Source organism: Antechinus flavipes, chromosome 4 (genome assembly GCF_016432865.1).
Source record: "Antechinus flavipes isolate AdamAnt ecotype Samford, QLD, Australia chromosome 4, AdamAnt_v2, whole genome shotgun sequence".
In the NCBI taxonomy this organism is placed as follows: domain Eukaryota; kingdom Metazoa; phylum Chordata; class Mammalia; order Dasyuromorphia; family Dasyuridae; genus Antechinus; species Antechinus flavipes.
Window position 1 is genome coordinate 408,388,035 of NC_067401.1, and position 22,105 is coordinate 408,410,139.

At 33.4% G+C, this 22,105-nt stretch overlaps 1 protein-coding gene across 4 annotated transcripts in view; it reads left to right on the forward strand.

Annotated features, from left to right (window-relative positions):
- TPR (translocated promoter region, nuclear basket protein) overlaps positions 1–22,105 on the forward strand; it is a 70,945-nt gene that overhangs the window by 35,399 nt on the left and 13,441 nt on the right. For 3 of the 4 annotated variants that reach the window (XM_051998768.1, XM_051998766.1, XM_051998767.1), the window contains exons 26-42: positions 1,882–2,085; positions 2,204–2,388; positions 3,268–3,415; positions 4,751–4,888; positions 5,003–5,134; positions 6,810–6,940; positions 7,428–7,638; positions 9,077–9,217; positions 9,769–9,967; positions 10,899–11,104; positions 11,749–11,810; positions 14,170–14,378; positions 15,179–15,451; positions 17,153–17,301; positions 18,329–18,409; positions 19,622–19,822; positions 21,160–21,294. In XM_051998768.1, the coding sequence (XP_051854728.1) occupies positions 1,882–2,085; positions 2,204–2,388; positions 3,268–3,415; positions 4,751–4,888; positions 5,003–5,134; positions 6,810–6,940; positions 7,428–7,638; positions 9,077–9,217; positions 9,769–9,967; positions 10,899–11,104; positions 11,749–11,810; positions 14,170–14,378; positions 15,179–15,451; positions 17,153–17,301; positions 18,329–18,409; positions 19,622–19,822; positions 21,160–21,294 (2,805 nt within the window). The remainder of the gene's footprint in view (positions 1–1,881; positions 2,086–2,203; positions 2,389–3,267; positions 3,416–4,750; positions 4,889–5,002; positions 5,135–6,809; positions 6,941–7,427; positions 7,639–9,076; positions 9,218–9,768; positions 9,968–10,898; positions 11,105–11,748; positions 11,811–14,169; positions 14,379–15,178; positions 15,452–17,152; positions 17,302–18,328; positions 18,410–19,621; positions 19,823–21,159; positions 21,295–22,105) is intronic. The other variant, XM_051998769.1, reaches the window with a different exon arrangement.

The following is a 22,105-nucleotide window of genomic DNA, read 5'->3' on the forward strand; positions in this document are numbered from 1 at the left end:
CAGAAAAACTTGAAAAAACTTGTACAAACCTATGCAGAATGAAATGAGCAGAACCAGGAAAACACTATACATACTGTATGTACACTACAGTATTGGCAACAATGTGTGGATCAACTGAATGACTAGGCTCTTCTTAGCAACACAGTGATCCAAGATAAGGACAAAAGACTCATAAAGGAAAATGTTTTCCACATCCAGATAAAGAACTGATGGACTATGAATATAGATCAGAGCATACGTTTTTCACTTTATTCTGTTTCATGTTTTTTTCTCTTTTGATCTATTTCTCTCATAATTGTGATTGATATGGAAATATGTTTTACATGATAGCACATGCACGAACTATATGAAACTGCCAACCATCTTTGGGAGAGAGGAAGAGAGAAAAAATTGGAACTATAAAATTTAATGCTAAAAATTGTTTTGACATGTAATTGGGAAAAATACTATTTAAAAAATAAATTTGTTACTAATTTCCCAGAATGTATGTCTCTTGAAGGTTTTCATCGGTCTCATGAGTTAATCATATGATTTCTGTTTTTGGGTTTTTTTTTTTGATACAATCAATCATATTGATAGTTTTCCTAATAATAAACTAGTCCTGCATTCCTGGTAATAAATTCCACCTGGTCATAATATATGATCTTTTTGATATATTACTATAATCTCTTTACTAGTATTTTATTTTAAAATTTTGTATTATTTATTTAGGGAAATGAAGCTATAGTTTTCTTTCGATATTTTAGCTCTTTCCTGGTTTAAGTATCAATACTATATTTGTTTTGTAAAAGGAATTTGGTAGGACTCCACCATTTTTCCAAATAGATTACATAGTATTGGAATTAATTGGTTTTTAAATGCTTAGTAAAATTCACTTGTAAATCCATTTAAATAAAAATAGTTACTCTAAAAATGGGAAGCCATAAAAATATTTAATAACATCAACATGTTTTCTTTCTAAGGAAAAGGAGGCTAAGCTGGCCAGACCCCAAGATTCCCCTTCTCATTATAACTCTTCAGATATGAATGAGCAGATGTGGTTGATGTGTAGAATTATAGGACCATTGAATGCTGGAACTAGAAGATACCTTCAGAATTATCTGGCTTAAATCTGGAATTATGCCCAAAAAATGATCAAATTGTGCATACCCTTTGATCCAGCAGTGTTTCTATTGGGCTTATATCCCAAAGAAATACTAAAGAAGGGAAAGGGACCTGTATGTGCCAAAATGTAGCGGCCCTATTTGTAGTGGCTAGAAACTGGAAAATGAATGGATGCCTATCAATTGGAGAATGGCTGGGTAAACTGTGGTATATGAATGTTATGGAATATTATTGTTCTGTAAGAAATGACCAGCAGGATGAATACAGAGAGGACTGGCGAGACTTACATGAACTGATGCTAAGTGAAATGAGCAGAACCAGGAGATCATTATACACTTCGACAACGATATTGTATGAGGACATATTTTGATGGAAGTGGATTTCTTTGACAAAGAGACCTAACTGAGTTTCAATTGATAAATGACGGACAAAAGCAGCTACACCCAAAGAAAGAACACTGGGAAACGAATGTGAACTATCTGCATTTTTGTTTTTCTTCGTGGGTTATTTATACCTTATGAATCCAATTCTCCCTATGCAACAAGAGAACTGTTCGGTTCTGCAAACATATATTGTATCTAGGATATACTGCAACATATCCAACATATAAAGGACTGCTTGCCATCTAGGGGAGGGGATGGAGGGAGGGAGGGGAAAAAAATTGGAACAGAAACGAGTGCAAAGGATAATGTTGTAAAAAAAAAAAAAAAATTCCTCAGGAGCTGAAGAAACTTAATATCATAGATAATTCTGTCTCTCTTTTTTTATTTGTTACAGGCTAAAATAGCAATAGAGGCTCAGAATAAATATGAACGGGAACTGATGCTACATGCTGCTGATGTGGAAGCTTTGCAGGCTGCTAAAGAACAAGTCTCTAAAAATTTACTAGTGCGTCAGCAGTTGGAAGAAACAGCGCAGAAAGCAGAATCACAGTTGTTGGAATGCAAAGCCTCTTGGGAGGAAAGAGAGAGAATGTTAAAGGTACATTCATTTGTAGATGTAAAAATATTGAATAATTTTTTTTTTTAAGGCTTTTTTTTTTAATTACCATTGTCGATAAACTAAAAAAAGTAGTTGATAACACATTTTTGATTTGCAGGATGAAGCTGCCAAATGTGTATCTCGCTGTGAAGACTTAGAGAAACAAAATACATTACTTCATGATCAGATTGAAAAATTAAGTGACAAGGTTGTGACTTCTATGAAAGAAGGTGTGCAAGGTTCATTAAATGTTTCTCTGAATGAAGAAGGCAAGTCTCAAGAACAAATCTTAGAAATTCTCAGGTAAATGAAAATATATTCAAGCTAATCTGCTTGTGTGCCAATACAAAAGTATTGTGAAATACTTTTTTCAGGGTTTAAATTGTCTTAGTTCTTTCTCTTTTCTGTGTATTTTAAATAAAATATGGGAATTTAAAGGAGGGAATCTTGTGATACTCTAATGCTTTTCTATCTATAGGTTAGTTTACTGTAACTAACAAATTAGTCTCATACTCTCATGGTAAGATTCATTTCTCTTAAATTATTTATAAGCAAAATGGTTACCACCCATTTTTGTCAGGATTTGGGGGCTTCAGATAAATGCTGTTTAGGTTCTGACCTGAAGTGAGAATGTAGGGATCTTTAGCCTAACATATTATTTTCAGTAATTATTCACATTCAAAGGAGAACATTACTTAGTGGATAAAGACTCAAAAAAAGCCCCACTTTATTTCTAACATGTACTGACTTTGTATCCTTGGGCACATCACATTATCATCTTGTAATGAAGGTAACTCTTATGAGTTACAGACCTGCATTCCTTGATAGAGGGAATTCTTAGTACCCATGAAATTATAGGCAGAGCAAAATTCCATTCTCTATTTTTTTCACTTGGATGTTAAACATGCTGTAGAGGGTCATACTTCACATATGAATTGGCAGGATTTAGATTTATCCATGAGTCTTTGATATAAAAGGAAAAAAGTTAAATGGTTTGGCACTATTTTAAACATTTTTGGTCACTTTCTGTATGGTAATTAAGTTTTATATTCATTTTTATCTTGTCCATAAAAATTTGAAAAACAGTTATCAGCATTGGAAATTTTAAGCTATGTTGTTTTTAGGTGAAATCTATGAAGGCAGGCATTTTATAAATAATATTAAATGTTTTTCTTGCTGCAGGTTTATACGGCGAGAAAAAGAAATTGCAGAAACCAGATTTGAAGTAGCCCAGGTAGAAAGTTTGCGTTACAGACAACGGGTAGAGCTCCTAGAAAGAGAGCTTCAGGAGCTGCAGGATAGTCTAAATGCTGAGAGGGAGAAAGTCCAGGTATATGTCTTTAGTGATTTGGTTGTGTTGGGTTTTTTTAATATTACTTTGTAAATAAGATTATCAACTTCTACCACATCCTCACCTACCCCCTAAAACCATTACTAGAACTGTCATTTTATTTCTTAAATTCGTTGTTCTTTGGCATATAATCACATGGATTCTTTCCTTTTAAATTTTAAAAGAAATTATTACCTATTCTTGTACCAGTCACAAACTTGTGTGAATGCATACATAATTAGAAATATAAATCATATGTTGTTGTTGTTGTTTAAAGACTCTTTTAAAAGGTTAATTCTTTTTCACTATCATGCCAATTCAGTTAGGAATGACAGTACTACCCCTATAGAGTCACATTTACCTCTATGTTCCCATCATCTATGAATCCTCCCAAGGCAACTCATTTCCATTTTTGAACAGCTCTAATTGTTAGAAAGATTTTTTTCTTACATCAAACCTAAATTTGATTTGTTATTTTCCTAGTTTCATAGGATCATAAAGCACATTCTCAGGGTTCCCTTTTCTGACCTCTACTTATACTGACAGGTTGAATCCCCAGAGTGTTTGTTATTTCTCCCTTCAAGGTTCTAGAGAACTCTAAAAATCCCAGGATTTTTCTAGTACTAAATCTAATAAAACCTTCACTAATGTGCTGCATCCAGTGCTATAGGGCAAATAGGTGGCACAAGGGATAGAACTTAGGGCTTAGAATCAGGAAGATTCACCTTCATGAGTTCAAATCCAGCTTCAGACAATCAGGAAGATTCACCTTCATGAGTTCAGATCCACTTTCAGACACTAGCTGTGTAACCCTGGGAAAGTCACTTAACGATGTTTGCCTCAATTTCTTCATCTGTAAAATGAGCTGGAGAAATGGCAAACCACTCCAATATCTCTGCCAAGAAAATCCTAAAATGCAATTACAAAAGTCAGACAAAACCAAAACTGAATGACTCAGCAATATAAAGTGATACAAAACAATCCTTCCCCAACACAGGGGCACATAAAAATATATGTGTATCTAGTCCAGGGAAAAGTAAGTTCAAGCTTAGTCCATAAGATGTAATGAAGGAGGTCATTCAGCCCCTACAAGTCTTTTCCTCCCTTTTGGGGGGAAATCTCATACAATTCCTCATGAATGTAATAGAGCTTTCTCCTCTTAATCATTGCTTTCTTAGACATTTTGGATCTGAATAGGAATAAATAAATAATATACATACCATTGCTCAATTCTTCCCTCCTACCTTGTTCTCCCAAGCAAAAGATGCCTATAATCTTGTGGGTTTTTTGTTAATGTTTTTAATTTTTATTATTATTATTTTTTTATATCTTTAGGTAACTGCAAAAACAATGGCTCAGCATGAAGAACTGATGAAAAAAACTGAAACAATGAATGTAGTTATAGAAACCAACAAAATGCTGAGGGAAGAAAAAGAAAGGCTGGAACAAGAACTACAACAGATGCAAGCAAAGGTTTGTAACTTGCTAATTCAGGCATGAAAGAAACAGGAGAAGCAGCATGTTTTTTAAATGTTATTTTCGTTTATGTCGGCCAAAATAGTAGTGATAGGATGTTTTGTTCTCCAGGTCAGGAAACTGGAGTTAGATATCTTACCATTACAAGAATCAAATGCTGAACTGAGTGAGAAAAGTGGTATGTTGCAAGCAGAAAAGAAGTTGCTAGAAGAAGATATCAAACGCTGGAAAGCACGAAACCAGGTAATCAAGTTCCCCATTTATAAAATTTGTCAGCAAATAATTTAGGGAATTAAAATTAACTTTTGAGAAGTAGCATGACCTAGTGAATAGAAAGCTAGTCTCAGAGTGAGGACGACTCACTTCTGATACACACTATATGATTTGGTCAAATTATTTTTCTGTGGCAAGTAACTCTAAGAAAAGAGGTGTCAAACTTTAAGCCTGTAGGTTCAAATGATTCCTAAATGCAAGGAAACAGATTAAAGTGTGATTGGGAGATTTTAAACAACATAAATAAAAAATACGATGTAACAGAAATCATAACAATTTGAAGTTTTTTAAGTCAGTATACAACCTACAGGCATCCTTTTTTATTTGAATTTGATTTACATTCTAAAAAGCCTCTTATATTGCCAAGCTTAAATTGCAGAATTATATTGGCACTGTAAATGGTCAAACAAGAACTTGGCTGTATTAATGAAATCACTGGTCCATCCCCTCAGACTGTCTACCTCTCCTCTCCACTCTCTCCCAACCCCAAAAAGCTATTTAATGGAGTAAGATTGGAAAACTATAATGATGCAGATTTGTGTATATGTCAGATTAACAAATCCTTTCCTTCAAATTTAGCCTGCACTTTTTTCTTCCAACTTTTAACCCAGGTGTTGTTGATATTTCCCAGTACCTGAATTGTTTTTTGTTTTTAGTTCATGAAATACAATATTTCACACATATTTAGCAAGGACTTAGGTTCAAGACACTGTGTACAGGAAGTACAAGGCTAAATAAACTACAATTCCTACATGATTAACTGGGCAGATATAAAGAGATTAAGAACTGATATATGATATAATTCTTTTGAGAGTACTGAATAGGATGATATTCATACTTTTTCAATATCATATAATGCTGTCTATCTGAAGCTCATAATAATCTTAGAGATCACCCAATTCTATTCCCTCATTTTACTGATTTAGAAACAGGTCTTAGAGAGTTACCTGACTTGGCCTAGGTTATACAGACATTAAACAATAAAGGTGGGATTATTATCAGGATCAGTACTTTGGGAGTGAAACTTTCCCTTTCTCTCACTTAAAGCAATTTCCTAATATCTTCTTGAGTTCTTCTTTCTTTCTTTCTAGCCTAGTTTAGGCTTTCATTACTTCTTATCAAAACTATTGTAATCCCTCTCACTCAACTGGCTTTCCTTTTTCCAGTCTTTCCCATGTGTAATACATTCTTCACAGTACTTCCTATGTAGTCTTTCACTTACTCTGATTCCCTTTCATGTCATATGGTAAGTGACTCAGTAAATAAAACACTGAGCGTGGATTCAGGAAGATGTAAGTTCACATCTGGTCTCAAACACTTGACATTCACTTGCTGTGTGACCTTAGACAAGTCACTTAATCTCAGTTGCCTTGCAAAAACAAAAACAAAAAACAGACATGAGATCTTTACTGATCTCACCCAGCTGCTAGTCCCTCTGTCAAAATTATCTCATATATATTTCAATTTTACATATGTGTACATCATGTCTCTCAGTAAAACAAAAGCTTCAGGGCAGGGATAGTTTGATTTTTGTTGAGGAAAATAAAGTGTTAATATTACATAGTAGGCACTTATTAAAGTGACCCTTTTCTTGGTTAAAAAAAAAAAAAAATAGACCATGATTTTGAGGATTTTTCTTTTTCAGCATCTTGCAAGCCAGCAAAAAGAGCCAGATTTGGAAGAATGTCGTAAGCTCCTTTCAGAGAAGGAAGTAAATACTAAACGTATTCAACAGTTGACTGAAGAAACTGGAAGACTTAAAGCAGAAATTGCAAGGTATAGCGGAAAGAAATTCTAAGTTTAACCTGTTATTTGAAAGCAACTTCACTATGAATTATGCCATTAACTCTCCATTCTCTGGGAACTTTTTGCTAACAATACATCTTTCTAAAGAAAAAGTAAAAGCACAAGACCTCCACTGTGTTAAGACTTTCCTCATCATTTTCAGTATAATGCTAAGTAATATTAATGCCTTCAAGTTTTCTTTTAGTATCGCACCCTGTTTTTGTATCCTAAAATATATAATACTTAATGATTATTGCTGTTATATACTTACTATATAATATTCCTTGAGCTACAAATAAAGCACATTATTTTTAAAAGGACATTTATGTTTTAACTATTAAACAGACTAAAATTGTATAATAGAAAAATGTGAAAAATTTAAATAAGCTTGTTTAACACTGCTTTTATCTCTCTCCCAACAAGATATATATGGCTTGTTATTTCTTTTTTTTTTTTTTTTTTTTTTTTTTTTTTTTAGGTCAAATGCATCTTTGACCACTAGCCAAAATTTAATTCAGAACCTAAGGGAAGAATTAAATAAAATGAGAACTGAAAAGGAAACTCTCCAAAAGGACTTAGAAGCCAAAGTAGCTGATATACAAGAAAAAGTCAAAACTATTACTCAAGTCAAGAAAATTGGAAGAAGATATAAGACTCAATATGAAGAACTTAAAGCACAACATGATAAGGTAAAATTGATTAGTTTAAAAAAAATATGTGAAATTTAATCTTACTCAGTTTGATGTAATTACTCCTCTGTAATTTTTATGTATTACTGATTGAAATACATGGATTAATCAGTTTTAAATTCTGGGCTTTGGCTGGCTCAGGGAGCTACTCCATTGTCTCTTGACAGCTGGACAGGGATGGGTGCTAACATTTTGCCTAGAAGGACTCACCAATTTATAGGAAATAAAGGCAGAGAGTACCTGGAGCTAGGAATATTGAGCCTATTGCTATTTGGGTGTGTCCATAAGTTTGTTCCTCCCACAGGTTTTCCTTCCCATGGAGGAAGGGCTTTAGGCTGGTGGAATCCTTCCTGGGTCCTGAAAACATCCTAAACCAGTCCAGTAATATATCAGGCCTTATAGTCTATAGTCAACAGCTTCGGGATTGCTACAGTGCTCCATGGGCCTTCTTAGACTTGATGAGCTCCATGCTTTCACTTTTGGGTTCAGTTTACCTAGCCTGGATTTAGCTTTTTCTGGTGTATGACATATGCCTGGTTTGTATCACCACGGTTATGCCATCAATTTTGACCTAGCTATACCCAACTACCAAAAGGCTACAAAACCACAACAAAAAAGAGATACTGACTTCCATGACTAATCGGATTTGCCAAACCCCTAATTGAACTCTGATCTCACCCAGGAGCCCACACCATCTGAAGCATGATGGCAGCGTCCATGCAGACAATTCAGTCAGTGTTTGATGGTGTTTAACTAATGTCCTTAATTTCTTCCCCTTGAATCTTTACCCTATCTCCTCTTGCCTTCTACATACAAAGACTGTCCCCATACTCTTTTTCTCCATGGAAGAATTGCTTCTAGGACCTAGGTAGGGCTCTACTCCTCAGAATTAATTATCTCTAGAGTAACTTACTGATTCCATTCTTTTCTTCTACACTAGAAGCTAGGATAAAAATTGCCTGTTATGAATGGGGACAGCCTAATGAATGCTATTCAGTAAAAAAAGGAAGATATGCTTTAAAAAGTAGTTTTAGATTTTTAGTTGAAAATACAAACTTAAATGGATTAGGAAGTTTTTTGAATAATCTAAAGAATCATAATTCAAAAGTACAAATAATGTTTCAAACTGGAGTTTTGAAAGCATTTGTTCTTTTCCCACTTGTAGAACTTTGCAAATTTAATTGTATACACATCCAAATAAGTCTCTATAGTCATGTATAAACAACTGTTAAGAATTGTAATCTAGTTTAATATCTGTTACCTTATGAAACAAGAACATAATCTGGCTATGCCTCTCATTGTTTTTTTTTAATCTTCTTTGAATCTGAATTGCTTCTGAGACTTTATTTTTAAACCTCAAGGTCAAGAAGCATAGACATATTCCCTAGCCCATGTACTGTATTCTGCTGACATTTAATAAATAATGTCATAATCTTAGGTAATGGAGACTTCTCAGTCTTCTGGAGAATTACTGGAACAACAAGTATCTGTCCATGAAGTGCAAGAGCTCAAAGAAAATCTGAATCAAGCTGAAATAAAAACGAAATCTCTAGAAAACCAAATCGAAAACCTTCAGAAGGTAAGTTTCAGAGAACAGTAAAATAGTTATATTTTAACTATAGTCCCAGTTCTGCCTGGCAGTATAAGGAGTATGTGGTTATGAGTACAGTGGAGATAGTAATTTATCTCAATTTTTGTTGTCTTATTTCATAATATAGTGAAGTATTATAGAATTATTAAATTTTAGATTTAAATGAAACTCTTTTCATTTTATAAATAAGGAAACTGAGGCCTCGAGAAGGAAAATAATTCCCTTGCCCAAAGTCACAAAAGTGGAGTTGGTCTGGAACTGGTTGGCTCCAGACCCAGTTCTCTTTCACTCACTGTACTCCACTACATAACAATGTATATTTGCATAATTACTTAAATTATTTTATATACAGATAGACTTTTACACCAAACTATTGTTTACTTGGTGCATTGACACATTTATTTTAAATAATTACAGTTTGTATTGATTATAAGATTTATAATTCTCTATTAAAGTTTGATAATTTTGTTTGATAACTCATCTTATTTTTCTCTAGCTGGCTATTTTTATTTAAGGTTCTTTTTTTTTTCTTTCCTTAGACAGTATCTGAAAAAGAGGCAGAAGCTAGAAGTCTTCAGGAGCAGATAACACAACTTCAGTCTGAACTGTCACGTCTTCATCAAGATCTCCAAGACAGAACTACACAGGAGGAGCAGCTGCGACAACATATGACTGAAAAGGAAGACAAAACAAGAAAGGCTCTTGTTGCAGCCAAAGCAAAGCTGGCACATTTAGCTGGTAAAGACATCCCTATATTTATTGAAGCTTGAAATTTATAATAATTACAGCAAAGCTCTATGCACATTTTGCCAGTACGCAGCTTAGATATTTGAAGTGGCAATTAGAGCTAAGGAGATAGAAGATAATGTGATTTTTTAACTATCCCCCCTTGCAAAAACTTAATTAGAATGTCACATATCCAGAATTGATAGTGCTTCACACATAGTACTTTCTGAATAAATGTTGTATCAGTATCTGAAGATTTGGGCTCAGGGAAATTTAGGTTTTTCAATGATAAGCTAGTTATGTGATTCCTCACTTCTGAAGGTAGTGTTGGATAGAGAGTGGCAAGAATTTAAATTTATATCTTAATCTCACCATTTACAAAGTGCAGTTGCCACTGGCCATCTTGTACTGCTAGACAGCTCTTTCCATTATGATGAAGCCATCTAATTATGTTATCTAGCCAACATTCCTTCATCTTTTCCACAAGAATGGTGAGAGATAGTTTGTCAAAGAGATAGGTCATAGCAGATAGAGATAGGTAGGTAGATAGATAGATTGATAGATTGATTCATTGAAAACTGAGTTTTTTGGCTTATGAAAATGGATTGCCGTTTTTGTCTAGTAGTAGTAATAGGTAGCATTTTATGGCTTACAAAATACTTTACAGCATCACTTATTTAATCCTCCCAACAACCCTGGTAGGGCAGATGCTATTTTTATCCCTGTTGTGTAGATGAAGAAATTAAGGCAGAAATGACTTGCTCAGTCTCACGGAGTTATTGATTATCTGAAGTCATATTCAAACCCAAGTCTTTTTGGTTCCAGGCACACTGCTTTATCCATTATATCACCAAACTTCTTAATTGAATTCTGCCAATCATTTTAATGTCCTTCATTTCTACCCTTTTGAGACAAAAATTATAACATGGTATTGTTTGTTCAGGTGTCAAAGATCAACTAACTAAAGAAAACGAAGAGCTTAAACAAAGAAATGGTGCATTAGATCAACAGAAGGATGAGCTGGATGTCCGTATGACTGCTCTTAAATCACAGTATGAAGGTCGAATTAGCCGCTTGGAACGAGAACTCAGAGAACAGCAAGAAAGACATCTTGAGCAAAGAGATGAACCTCAGGAAACCACTAGCAAGGTAATTGGTAACTCAATTATTTTCTTTGCATTTTATCTTATAACACCTTTTAGTCTTCTTTTTTTGTGTGTGTTATGGTGTAGTGGGAAAGAGACTATATTTAGTCATAAATAAGACCCTGATTTTGATTCTAGCACCATTATCTACTATCTGACCATAGACAAATCTCTAAACCCTCCATCCTTACATCAGGGTTAATAATACTTATGACTGCCTATTTCATTCTTATACAGATCATATGTAAACAATAAAATGCTGTTTCCCTATGAACTGTTATATTTTTCATCTACATTTATCTGTCTGTTATATATCCTCCCATGTTACAGATTATTACTTCCTTAAATGTGTATTCCCCTAGCATAGTAGATTGCACATTACAGTTCCTTGTAATGAATTCCGATAAATGTTTTTTTAATTTTATTTTAAAAATTTTAATGAAAATCTCCATGATTTTTTCCCCCATCTTATTTACTGTCGCTCTGTTAATTTACTCTGTTAAGACTTTGAGCAATTTGTATATAACTTCTTAAAGATTACCAGTAGTGGTTTTTAGAGCTTTAGGCAGTAGGGCTGGGTTTTTTGGTTTTGTTTTGGGTATTTTAGAGGGATTACTTATTCATCTACACAAACTTGTATTTTAATAGGTCCCTGAACAACAAAGACAGATCACCCTCAAAACAACTCCAGCTTCAGGTGAAAGAGGAATGTGAGTTTATTTCTAAATTATTTTCATAATCTAAATGATTTCTTCATTGCTAGGCAATGTAGGAAGTTTCAGGAAGAAAATGCTATATTGTGCCTCTTTTTAAAGAATACTTTTGTTTTGTTTTATTTTTTCCCTGACATATTCTTTGAATGGCTTGTCTCCTGTGTCCCAAATTCTTGGGAGTTTTTTTTGTTTTGTTTTTTGTTTTCATTATTCATTTTATTCCTATTGCATCAGGAAGAGAAATTCTGGCATTAAGATTTCTGTACCAATATTCTAGTAGCTTGTACTTTCTTACCTTCTTTCCAACAAAGATGGGCTGCTATTCATCTTTATTTTTTTTTTTTAAATAACTTTTTATTGATAGAACCCATGCCAGGGTAATTTTTTACAGCATTCTCCCTTGCATTCACTTCTGTTGCGATTTTTTCCCCTCCCTTCCTCCACCCCCTCCCCTAGATGGCAAGCAGTCCTTTACATGTTGGATAGGTTACAGTATATCCTAGATACAATATATGTGTGCAGAACCACACAGTTTCCTTGTTGCACAGGGAGAATTGAATTCAGAAGGTATAAATAACCCGGGAAGAAAAACAAAATTGCAAGCAGTTTATATTCATTTCCCAGTGTTCTTTCTTTGGGTGTAGCTGCTTCTGTCCATCTTTGATCAATTAAAGCTCTCTTTATTGAAGAGATCCACTTCCATCAGAATACATCCTCAAACAGTATCGTTGTTGAGGTATATAATGATCTCCTGGTTCTGCTCATTTCACTTAGCATCAGTTCATGTAAGTCTCGCCAGTCCTCTCTGTATTCATCCTGCTGGTCATTCCTTACAGAACAATAATATTCCATAACATTCATATACCACAATTTACTCAACCATTCTCCAACTGATGGGCATCCATTCATTTTCCAGTTTCTAGCCACTACAAACACAAACATTTTGGCACATACAGGTCCCTTTCCCTTCTTTAGTATCTCTTTGGGATATAAGCCCAGTAGAAACACTGCTGGATCAAAGGGTATGCACAGTTTGATAACTTTTTGAGCATAGTTCCAAATTGCTCTCCAGAATGGCTGGATGTGTTCACAATTCCACCAACAATGTATCAGTGTCCCTGTTTTCCTACATCCCCTCCAACATTCCACATTGTCTTTCCCTATCATTCTAGCCAATCTGACAGGTGTGTAGTGGTATCTCAGAGTTGTCTTAATTTGCATTTCTCTGATTAATAATGATTTGGAGCATATTTTCGTATGTCTATAAATAGTTTCAATTTCTTCGTCTGAGAATTGTCTGTTCATATCCTTTGACCATTTATCAATTGGAGAGTGGTTTGATTTCTTATAAATTAGAGTCAATTCTCTATATATTTTGGAAATGAGGCCTTTATCAGAACCTTTGATTGTAAAAATGTTTTCCCAGTTTATTGTTTCCCTTCTAATCTTGTCTGCATTTGTTTTGTTTGTACAAAAATTTTTCAATTTGATATAATCAAAATTTTCTATTTTGTGGTCAGTAGTGATCTCTAGTTCTTCTTTGGTCATAAATTCCTCCCTCTTCCACAGCTCTGCGAGGTAGATGCTATTCATCTTAAAAAAAAAAAAAATTAGGTGGCAGTAACAAAAATGAGTAAAATAGAAGAGAACTAACGTGTGTAACACTAGCAAGCAAAAAGCCATTCAGGTCTTTCTGATTCTAGGACCAGTATATTAAGCCACTTAGCTGCCCTGTGCCCTTTTGACTTAAAATTTTTGTTAGAAGAACATAATTGAACTTTATTTATTTATTTTCTTAGTTCTTCAATAAATTTTAAAATTCTCTCCCTTTTCCCATTTCCAATCTTGGATACAATCTTGGATACAATCTGAGTCAATAGAAATAGATTGAGATTTCTTAGCACTTATTTCAGAAGGCTCAATTTCATTTTGCTTTTTGTATATCTGATATTTATATAAATCTCAAGTTTTCCATTTCCCATTAATTTCATATTGATTATGATTCTTATGCTTTTTTCTCCTTGTCACATGAAAAATTTGCGAAGTGGGATTCTTTTAATTTTTTTCCTTAAAATATCTTTGTTCAGAGAAGGATATTCAAAACATTTGAGGATTAAAGCCAATTAGCATTGAAGAGGTTGTTTTGTTTTGGTTTTTTTGGGTGCCTGGTTTTACATAACTTAATGAGAACCTATTTTTTTCCCCCACTCAAAACATTTGGGTAATACTATTATTTGTTTTAAATAACATTAAAAATAATGCTATATATTCCTCCATGGTTTGTATGAAATAGAAAAACTACAGATTTTTTTTTTAATTGACAAAAGCTAGTTTTTAAAATATCTGTTATCTTTAGTGCTAGTACATCAGATCCACCAACAGCCAACATCAAGCCAACTCCTGTTGTATCTACTCCAAGCAAAGTGACAGCTGCTGCCATAGCTGGGAATAAGTCAACACCAAGAGCTAGTATCCGACCTATGGTTACACCTGCAACAGTTACAAATCCAACCACTACTCCAACAGCTACAGTGATGCCCACAACACAGGTGGAATCTCAGGAAGGTAAGTAGACCAATAGGTAAACGATTTGGTGCTTAGTTGCTTCGTTTTTGGTTTCTGTATTATCTTAAGTGGTTCACCTGTTTAGTAATGACTTGGAGGAAACAACTTCTCACTGCACTTAAGTTCCCTATAATAGTAAAAAAGCTGTGTTTTCTTTTTTAATAAAGCAAACTAAATCATTTTAAAGAGGAAATGGAAGAAATATTTAACACATTTTAGCAAGACAGTATGCTGTGCTGTTTTTATACCTTTAGCATGTCGGACAAATTAAATTAATTTCTATTTTTATACTTGTTTATTTGAGAAGTAGCATGTTAAAGTGAAAGAAGCAGGCATTTAGAATAAGAAAAACCTGGATTTGAAACCAAATTCTACTACAGTATATCCTGTATCTTACAAGATATCTTAGCATATCAGAATCTCTTTAAAATGAATTTATGCATTTGCACTACCTATCATACAAGGTTATTGTAAGGAAGTATTTTATTGTAAAGCACTATACAGTTGTGATCTGTGTTATTATTGCATGGAATTTCAACTTGCTAAAGATTAAATTTGAATTTATTATTAGCAAACAAACATTTAACTACACACAATATGATGCTAATACACTTTGGAAAATATCTGAAAGATGAAGTTCCTATACTATCTATTATTATTAATAGCGTCTTATTTGCCATGCCTTCCTAAAAAATTTACAAATTTGAAGTATTTGAAAATGTCTAAACGATAGAAAAGTTCCTTCCTTTCTCCTTCCTCCCTCCTTCTTCCCCATTAAATTTTAGTCCTTGCTCTTTCAGCTATGCAGTCAGAAGGACCTGTGGATCATGTTCCAGTTTTTGGAAGCACAAGTGGGTCTGTACGTTCTACCAGTCCCAACGTCCAACCCTCTATTTCTCAACCTATTTTAACTGTTCAGCAACAAACACAGGCTACAGCCTTTGTGCAGCCCACTCAACAAAGTCATCCTCAAATTGAGCCTGCTAGCCAAGAACTTTCCCCAAGCATTGTAGAAGTTGTACAGAGTTCACCAATTGAAAGACCTTCCACTTCAACATCAGTGTTTGGTACAGGTAAGTTGAGTTTTCTAAATTAAAGTTATACTTAATATAGCAGTAAACACTTTTCCCTCAAGCCCCCACTATAATAAAGATGATTTCCTCAGATTACTAATATTTTAAAGTGTTAATTTTTGGTTTTCATTCAAAGCTGAATAAAATCTCCCTTGTCAGAGAAATTTTTACTTTATGTTTGGAAACATTGAGCTGCAATTATTTTGGATTATTATATCTTACTTAAGCATTTCCTTTTTTAATTTTTTTGAGGTCTTTCTCAAATTCCTTGAATATATTATTGAAAGTTTACTTTGTGCAGAGACGATAGAGTATTTCATAGTTTTTAGCCCACTTTTAGAACTTTGTTGTTAAGTTCAGAAAAAAAAAATCTTTTCTAGTTATTTGTGCCTTGATTTTGAAGGAAAAAAAAAAGATTTTTGGAGCAGGGAGATGGAATAGAAGCTTATGCTCCATCCACTCTGCATTGTGATGCTGCCATCTTGGACATCACTGTATATGAACTCTGATACCAGTCAGTCATGAAGTCTTGTCATTTCTGCTTTTGTAGTAATGATAATTAGAGTTTGCAGACATGAGAATATAGTAGGTAAAGTACTTTACAAATATTGTTTCATCTTCACAATGATCCTGGGAGCTAGATACCACTGTTGTTGTTGCTGTTACTTTGCAGATAAAGAAACTAAAGCTAAGAGAAGTTAAGTAATATGTCCAGGTTTGTGCACCTAAATGGCCAAAAAAAAGTTTGAACAAGAGTCTATATGACTCCAAATTCATCATTATTCACTGTGCTATTTAAGTGCCATAATTGCAAGACCTGAATCCTTTTTTTTTTTTTTTTTTTTAAATTCATGACCAATCCAAAGGGCCAGTTCTTTTCAAATATTTATGCTACAGATGTAATCAGTGGAAGGGAAAATAGAACCCAAAATAAGCTCTCATCTGTTTATAATAAAAATTCATCTTAATATTTTACAAATCATAAATGCCAGCAATATACCAAATTAAGAATAGTGAATCACATTATGTGTGATGAATGTTTGGTTGGCTCTGTTAGCTAAAAGTTTGATACTATCATAATACACAGTTTCTATTGTATGGACAACCAACAAAAATTTTGGCAATGGAATTTTTATAATCTTATGTCTTCACTAATGGTATATAAGACATTTAAACTACAACTAAGAAAATTTTTATGGTGTCTTACTCAATAAATATTTTTTAAGCACCTTTTATGTGCCAGGCACTGTACTGAGCACTAGCGATACAAATGTTTAAAAAAAAAAAAAAATCTTGTCTTCATGGCACTTAGAATCTAATGGGGGAAAACAGTACAGAAAGGGCATAGGGCCAGGGAGGAACATGTTAAGAGTTCAGGGTCAAGGAGTACAAGCTGGAAGGAAATAAAATGGCTGCTTGGCAGCCTTCTTTAAGTTTAGGTTTGGAGAGCAGTTTTTTATTCTTTCCTCTGAACGAGAGACCACGGGTTCTGAGGGTACTGATGAAATGAAATTGCCAAACTGATGCAAACCAATGGGTTGATTCCTAATGACAAAGTTTCCTGAGAGCATCATGGATTTTAAAATATTTGGTCAAGGGACAGAAGTAAATTAAGGGTCAAGAGAAATTGTATATGTTCTCTTTTTAAGCACTGTTTACTATTAAAATTTATTCTTAGATTACTGTGATTTAATTTCAAAGTTTCAGCTACTCCAAGTTCATCTTTGCCTAAACGTGCACGTGAAGAGGAAGATGATAACACCACAGAGACATCAGAACAAGTCTCTGATGAAACAATAGATATGCCTCTCTCAAAGAAATTGAAGAGCATACCTCCTGTAGGACCTGAGGTGTGTAGCAAAATAATATGTTCTAATGTTGCTGATATTTTTAGCTATTAGGGGTAAATAAATTGACCCAACTTTATTTTAATTTAATTGTTATAGGTGTAGAAATAGAGTAAATGATAAGAAAAATCTATATAAGAAATCATCTGAGCTAACGGATTGGTGATTATGAACCAACCACATTCATTATAAAAAAGATCGGATACAACAAATAAATTTGCAATGTGCCATAAATAAAATAGATTTGGCCTTTTATTGTGCTTGTGATAATGAACTGTCTTTTACATATAAATATAATGAAGTGGGCTTTTTACCCCATATGCCCAAGACTCCTAAATTTTGCATGTTTTCTATGTGCCTTTAATAGTACTGACAATAAGCTTTGATTTGCATACACCAAAGAAAAATAATAATGTTGTTTAAGTACCTTTTTTCAAAAACAGTTGTATACAAAAGAATATTATGTTTATATATTTATCTAATAAATATGGGGCAATTTATAACCAAGCTTAAAAAGTCCATGAATAGCTTAAGGACAGGGTAGGAAGAAGAGGAAACGATATGATTTATTTATATTTATTATATATATTTGATTTTTAATATCTATATATTTTATTTTACACACTTAAAAATATTATGAAAGGGTCCAACAGGTTTCACTAAACACCAAAAGGTCCCTTGCTCAAAAAAGGTTAGGAAATTATAGTAAAGGATATAAAGAGATAATAGATTCCTCTTTAGGTCTTTTACTTACAATTCTGTAATCACTATAATACAATACTACATATTTTTTCTAGATTACTAGTGACATTACTAATCAGAATCTAAATGTTTGACCTTTTAAAAATCTGAATTAAAATCTTCCTTTTTATCACTATAATTTTTTTTTCTGATTATATTTGATAGTTTTAGTGTAGTGGTACATTCCTTAAATATATATATTAGATTTTAAGATTCTTTAAGACCTTTTTCTTAATCAAATACCTTAAGGATTAATGTAGGTAAAACATCTTTCATTTTATATATTCAGGAAGAAGTTACAGCAGAAGAGAGCACTGATGGAGAGGTCGAGCCCCTTGTAAATCAGGATTCACAAGATTCTATTGGAGAAGTAAGTGAAGTACAAATAAATTTAAACGATAAAGTAACAAATGATTTTGAATCAATTTTTTTTTAATAGATGTAAACATCTGGGAAAAATTTTTTTAATTCATTGCTTATAATCTTCCTTTTCATTTGAGATGGAATTTTTGCAATCATATTTATTTCCAAAACTTGCCCCAAAATTAATCTGAATATTAGAAGGCTTTAATTTTAGTAGCAAGGAACTGATGGAGGAAAAAAAGCTTTGTCATCGAGCATTTTAGATTTAGCATCCAGTTTAACAAATCATATGGCACTACTGTTCTTTTGCTTTTTTTGTTTTCTTTTGCTTTCATAAAACATCATTGTTCAAAAAAAGACTTGTGAAACTTTTGTTTCTAGAGAAACTATGATTTTTAGGTGATAATGTTCTCTAAGTTAATCGTTAACTAAATTTGTAGCCCAGATAACTTTATTGCTTCATTTACCTGAATTTGAAGTAAGGAGATGTATTTGCCAACTCTATTTTTCCTTTTAATGGATATAGCAAGTTAAACCTTCAGATGAATAAATAGGGGCGAATTGTGTCTCTTTAACCACTGTTTTCGAATAGTATCAGAACCAAAAGAAGTAAAAATAATGGATAATATGGGAATTTCTGTTGTTACATTTTATGCCTAACATGAAAGTAATTTTTCTTAGGCATAGCAAAATCTGCTGTTGATTTTGAAACAATTCACAAAGGCATTTTGACCTGTCCTTCAACTTTGTATCTTGTCCACTATCAGTAAACATTTCTGTTTCTGGTGTACTGGTGTACTGACTTTAAGCCAAACCTATGGATTAGAGAAATGATTTTTTTTTTTTTGGATGGTGCTAGTTAATGGTACATTGTAGCGGCTATTATGGAATATTTCATGCTAGAAAAGTTTTTTTTAATAAAAAAATTTGTTTACAGCATTTTTTTTCATTCGCTACTATTTAATGGATGAAAAATCTTATAAAGAATTTTCAGTTTTTAATATTCTTTTAAAAACTAATATGGAGTTTTAAGAAGGTCATTAAACATAAGCCAGTATATACATAATGGCTCATTTTGAGAGCTGTATATATATATATCAATAAATTAAGACATTTAAATGATACATTTTTTAATTTAAATATTATTAATTCTTCTTTTGGCTAAAGGCAACCTAAAAGTCGCTTTTTAGTCAGAGTATTTAATTATTTGTTTTTTAAGGGAGTCACTCAGGGAGATTATACACCTATGGAAGACAGTGAAGAAACTTCTCAATCCCTTCACATAGATCTTGGACCCCTACAGTCAGATCAACAGACTTCAATCTCTTGCCAGGATGCCCAATCCAAAGGAGATGATGTCATTGTGATAGACAGTGATGATGAAGATGATGATGATGATGAAAATGATGGTGAACAAGAGGTAACAACTGTGGTATAGAATTAGCTGATAATCACAGGCCCTTTTTAATCTTGATGGTACAGTATAAAATTCTATTCTGAGTCCCCAGACTCAAGTATTTTTTTCTCCTTTACTGAATTGTTGGTCTTCGTATTTTATAATAAATAGTTCAGTAAGATAAAATTGTTTTTAGTGTTAGATTTTAATACTTTTTTCTGACTTTAGGATCCTTAGATATTTGCCCTGAACATAATCCAACGTAATATTTTTGATAAATTGTTACATAACTTTGAAGCTATTCGAGCCCTGCAGTTTTCTCAAGGACCCATTGCGTGTGTAACTAGACTGACCTACTGTAGAGATGTCCTCTCATTTAAAGCCTTTGAAGAAAAAGACTGAAAGGAAATCTTGTCTTGCTACTCTGAAAGAAAAGTTTCCCTGACAGTGTAGGACTTTCCTAGGTTTTCATGTAGGAGGAGAGAGAGAGAGTATATGATGCTTCTTAGGATGAGGAATTTTGTTTTTTTCAAAATCTTACTTAGAAATAATCTTTTAGAAATAGCAGAGGAACTCCAGTCTGCTACTTAGCGGCAGATTATGGTGAAGATGAAACTGGTGATCTAGGGGCAGCTAGGTGGCACGGTGGATAGTGCACCAGCCCTGTAAGTCAGGAGGACCTGAGTTCAAATTTGGTATCAGACACTTAACACTTCCTAGTTGTGCGATCCTGAGCAAGTCACTTAACCCCAATTGCTTCAGTCTCCTCCCCTCTTCCCCCCCCCAAAAAAAAAAAAAGAACGAAAAGAAAAGAAAAACGGGCAATCTTGTACAGTTTCTGAACTAGAGGCATCCAAGTTGACAGAAACAGTAATTTATTTAGCAATAAATATGTAGACTATACAGCATTTGCCACATTTGCCATTACACTGATCTAGTATTACTTCTTTAACAGATTTTGTCATTTTTGGTTCTTAATAGATATTAATATAGACTTTTAAAAAGCAAACCAATTACAGAGGACGTTATTTATTTTAGGTATGCATAAAAATGGAACACCTAAAGACTTGTGGGTGATGGGGAGGTCTGATTTGGATCTCTTGTCTAGTTTTGTTACATAGACTAAACCATAACCATTTATTGTTCCCAAGGTATTTGTCACAGATAGTGTGGCCTAAAGGGTATTGGTTTCATTTTGAGCTCTAATACTGTTGCATTTTCTGCTATTTAAGAATATTATAGCTGAACTTACTAGTATACTACAGTTTCAATAAGCCATTCTTCTGATTAGCTCTTATTCTGCACCTCAGGTTACTTGCTTAAACATTTTTTTATTTGCAACTTTGAATTTTGCCTAATAGGACTATGAGGAGGATGATGAGGATGACGATGATGATGATGATGAAGATACAGGAATGGGAGATGAAGGTGAAGATAGTAATGAAGGCACTGGTAGCGCAGATGGCAATGATGGCTATGAAGCTGATGATGCTGAGGTAAAACAATCTTAACCAACCCCCAACCCCCCCCCCCCCCCAGTATTTTCTCTTTTTTAAGACAACTGCTTCAGAGAATTATTATCCTGTGTTTTCTCTTGAATAAATTATTATCGATAATGCAAAAATTGTCACGAATATTCAAAGCAGGCAATTTAATTTACCCCAATGCATTCCATTTCTGAAGTTAGTATTTAATTTCATCTACTATTTTTGGTGTCTTCCAGTAAAGTCAAGTCATATTCTGTCTCATGTTCTTAGAAGTTATCTTGACTTCTTAAATTCAAATTCTGGCAGCTCCTACCAAGCTAAAAACTCATAAATTATAAGCCTAACAACTTTTATCATTCTTGAAAGTTTAGTTTAAAATTCACAGTAACCCATCACCTAAAAATTGGCCATCAGAAGTATTTTTTGACTGCAGTAACTCTTTTTTTTTTTTCCCAGATTAAAGCACACATTTTATTAACTTTATTTTTCTTCTTTCTTTTTTTTTTTTAAATAACTTTTTATTGACAGAACCCCATGCCAGGGTAATTTTTTACAACATTATCCCTTGCACTCACTTCTGTTCTGATTTTTCCCCTCCCTCCCTCCACCCCCTCCCCCAGATGACAAGCAGTCCTTTACATGTTAAATAGATTACTTTATATCCTAGATACAATATATGTGTGCAGAACCGAACAGTTCTCTTGTTGCACAGAGAGAATTGGATTCAGAAGGTATAAATAACCCGGGAAGAAAAACAAAAATGCAAGCAGTTTATATTCATTTCCCAATGTTCTTTCTTTGGGTGTAGCTCCTTCTGTCC